The 3926-nt window shown below is 32.9% G+C and overlaps 1 protein-coding gene across 1 annotated transcript; it reads right to left on the reverse strand.

Annotated features, from left to right (window-relative positions):
* Positions 1-1729: 1729 nt before the first annotated feature.
* Positions 1730-2653, reverse strand: LOC113928712 (putative olfactory receptor 14L1). Its single transcript, XM_027604641.1, has one exon. The coding sequence runs from the start codon at positions 2627-2629 to the stop codon at positions 1730-1732; it is 900 nt and encodes a 299-aa protein (XP_027460442.1). The 5' UTR covers positions 2630-2653.
* Positions 2654-3926: the final 1273 nt, after the last annotated feature.

The following is a 3926-nucleotide window of genomic DNA, read 5'->3' on the forward strand; positions in this document are numbered from 1 at the left end:
CTCAGGTCATGGTCCCAGGGTCCTGGGATCAAGCCCCACATTGGGCTCCCTGCTCCATGGAAGCCTGCTTCTCCCTCTCCCACTCTCCCTGCCTGTGTTTCCTCTCTCGCTGTGTCTCTCTCTGTCAATAAATAAAAATAAAAATCTTAAAAAAAAAGAATGTGATGATAGTAAGAAAAATTGAAGGGAAACTATTGAAGGGAAAGTTAATGGAATAAAGCCAAGATCATTTAAAAGATTATTGATTTCAATGCAAATGTATTTGTATACACAAGTAAACCAGAAGTATATTTAAATTAATAAAAAATAATGATAAAAGTAAGCCTAAAGAGAAATAAATTTATAAATAAATTAAAAAGAACATATTAAAATTTAGAAAACAAATTGAAATTTACTTTCCATTTCTTGGTACATTAAATTTCTTCATCAGTTTCTGTGAAACATAAAATTTACAAATAGTAAGTGTAAGAATAAAACATGGTGTCTTCTTTTAATTATCCTGTTCCTGGATATGTGAGAATAATATTTTTTTTTCTGTTTGGATTGCATAGTAAAAATGGTCTCCTTTGCAAACTAATCTCATTACTTTTAAAAATGTCATTCTGTGATTTCCAATGACTTCTGTTAACATTATAGTGTACCTATAAAATCTTCTAAAGATTGTTATAACTGGAATATTTGCAAGTCCAATATTGTGGGATTAATTATTTAAGAAATCAATTAAAATGAGCTTCTAAAAATATTCTTGCCAAAACAAACAAATAAAAGAAAAAAAATGGGTTGCCTGGGTAGCTCAGTTGATACAGAGTCTGACACTTGGTTTCAGCTCAGGTCTTATTCTCAGGATCCTGAGATCAAGGCTCGCATTAGGCTTTATACTCACCAGGGAATCTGCTTAAGGGTGCTCCCTTGCCCTCTCCCTCTGCACCTCTCCCTACTCACACTCTGTCTCTCTCAAAATAAATAAATAAATCTAAAAAAAAGAGAAAGAAAAAGAAAGAAAGAAAGAAAGAAAGAAAGAAAGAAAGAAAGAAAGAAAGAAGAAAGAAAGAAAGAAAGAAAGAAAGAAAGAAAGAAAGAAAGAAAAGAAAGAAAGAAAGAAAGAAAGAAAGAAAGAAAGGAAAGAAGAAAGAAGAAAGAAAGAAAGAAAGAAAGAAAGAAAGAAAGAAAGAAAGAAAGAAAGAAAGAAAGAAAGAAAGAAAGAAAGAAAAGGAAGGAAGGAAGGAAGGAAGGAAGAGAAAGAAAGGTAAACAAGTACTAAATATGGAATCAATTACTCATTTTTAATAACTATTGCAAGAGTAAATTAAAAAACAAATCACAATCTGGAATTATAATAAAACATGTAAAATTTGAAAGTACTATAAAAACCTTTTCAAGTGAGAATTAAACCAGTGCTGATTAAGATGTATTTAAAATGAGAATATTACTTTATACCAGTGGCCTGTTGAAGTGAAGATACTGATTGGAACATTTCCATTGAATTGGAAACAGCCAAGACACTCCACTGACATTCAGGCCCATCTAGCCCTTTAAGTATAAAATCCTATGTAGCAGCACAAATGATACAATAGGTATCTAATAACTTAACAATTTTATAAACTAAATAATTCAAAATTATTTGTATTTGTATTTGAAAGTATTTTTATTTGTGATTATCAACTCAATTGTATAAACCAACAATTTGATACACATTAGTGGGTATAAGAGTTATTGATATTTTGCATATTTATATATTTGTTGTCATTTTATCACCAAAAATTTTTCCAAGGGCCGCTTTCATGTCCCTATTTCTCAGGCTGTAAATGACAGGATTCAGGCTGGGAGGTAACAGAGAATATAATACAGACATAAAGAGGTTCAATGATGATGAGGATTTTGAGTTTAAACCTAAATATGATGTATATCCAGAAGAGAGGAACAAGGTTACCACAGTGAAATGGGGCATGCAGGTGGAGAAGGTTTTAAACCTGCCTTGTGAAGAAGGAATTCTTAGGACAGTGGACACAACATTAGCATAGGAAGCAACCATTAAAGTAAAATACACAAAAGCAAAACCAAAACTAACAATAATAAACACATATTCTAGAATTTGCTCCTGAGAACAAACAAGTGTGAGCAATGATGGAATGTCACAGAAAAATTGATGCACTATGTTGGAACCACAAAAATGCACAGAAAATGTGCCTGCTACATGAATGGATCCATAGAAACACCCACTGAACCATGATGCTCTCACCATCTGCACACAGGTACCTCTATTCATGATGGCCTCATAGTGCAGAGGACAGCAGATGGCTGCATAGCGATCATAAGACATCACCAGAAGGAGGGCAAACTCCGTGCCAGCAAAGAAAACAACAAGGAAAACCTGTGAGGTACATCCCACAAAGGAGATGGAATGGCTGTTGGTCAGAGAGTTCATGACAGATTTGGGGACAGTGACAGAGATGTAACAGATATCAATCAAAGACAAATTTTTCAGGAAGAAATACATGGGGGATTGTAGATGCTGGTCAACGGTGGTGAGGATGATAATGAGGAGGTTCCCCATCAGTGCTGCCAGGTAAACCAGGGAGAAGAATGCAGCATAAAGTCTCTGTAGCACCTGATCATCAGGGAATCCCATGAGCAAGAATTCTGTTATTAGGGTCACATTGGTTAATTTCTCAGGCATGATTTTTTTTTTTGGAAAATTTTTCATGAATCTTCAGAATCTGTCTCTTTTTGTTGGTTCTCTTATTCACTGATTGTGAAGTTATTTCTGGAGTAAAGCATATCTTGCAAACTATAATTTCTTCAATGTATGTAGAAAAAATATATTAAGATCATCATTAAAGCAGATTAGAATATTTTTTCCTGTAATAGCCTAAAATTTATGCATAAAATAGACAAATACTACCTCACATATTCATTTTACTTTGCTGGAATAGGTTAAAAAGTAGCAAGGAAATTTGGAATAAAATAATTTGTTTACCTATTCTCAGAAATTTGATTTAGTTCAATGTGAACTCTGTTTTTGGTATTTTTGTTTTTTAATGTTTCAAGTTTTTATTTAAATTCTAGTTAGTTAATACATCATGTAATATTAGTTTCTGGAGTAGAATTTAGTGATTCTTCACTTACATACAATGCCCAGTGCTTACCCAACAAGTGCCCTCCTTAATACCCATCACCCATTTGGCACTTCCCCTCACCCACCTCCCCTCCAGCAACCCTCAGTTTGTTTTCCATAGTTAAAAGTCTCTCTTATGGTTTGAAGACTCACTATGAATAACTGGGAGATTATTTCTTCCTCTACTTTTCTCTATCCTATTATAGCACAGGTCAATGGGAGGGAAGACATGGGTAGAACTAAAAATTGTCTTTGTGTTTTTATTCTGTGACAATGATATGATAATAATGTACAACATCAATGGAATCAAGGTTATAATACAATCACTAACATTTATATAAAGGCTTTAAGAAGATATGTGAGCTTTATTTTAAAAGCCAATAAAATCCTGGAAGTATTTATGTATTATTTATTATGCTTTACTTATTTTCCTTCAATAAGGATACATGCCTACTATGCAACTAAAAATCAAAATTAAAATACTCATTTTAAAATTAATCAAAATTAAAATACCTTATTTTCCTAAAGGGAAGTGGAATGCAAGAAGGTGAAGTAAATTTACATACTTAAACATATCAAGAGCGCTGGAATAACACTGGGAATCTTACAGAAGATGCATAGAAGTTTGGAAGAAATTCTCTTACCTAAGACAAATCGAGTTTCCCTAATTTTGGGAGAGAGTCAGTTATTTAAAATACTGTGAAACAACAATAAAAGTTAGGCTAATAAAGGACACATTCTCACATAGGAAGAAAAGTTGAAAAGCTGGACCTTTTGTCCAACAGGATAAAAATTCCTGTTTAAACATTGC

Source organism: Zalophus californianus, chromosome 5 (assembly GCF_009762305.2).
Source record: "Zalophus californianus isolate mZalCal1 chromosome 5, mZalCal1.pri.v2, whole genome shotgun sequence".
Taxonomy (NCBI): Eukaryota; Metazoa; Chordata; class Mammalia; order Carnivora; family Otariidae; genus Zalophus; species Zalophus californianus.

What these genes read in the sequence shown, in the direction of transcription:
- LOC113928712 (XM_027604641.1), bottom strand. Translation starts at nt 2,629, where the DNA reads ATGGGATTCCCTGATGATCAGGTGCTACAGAGACTTTATGCTGCATTC.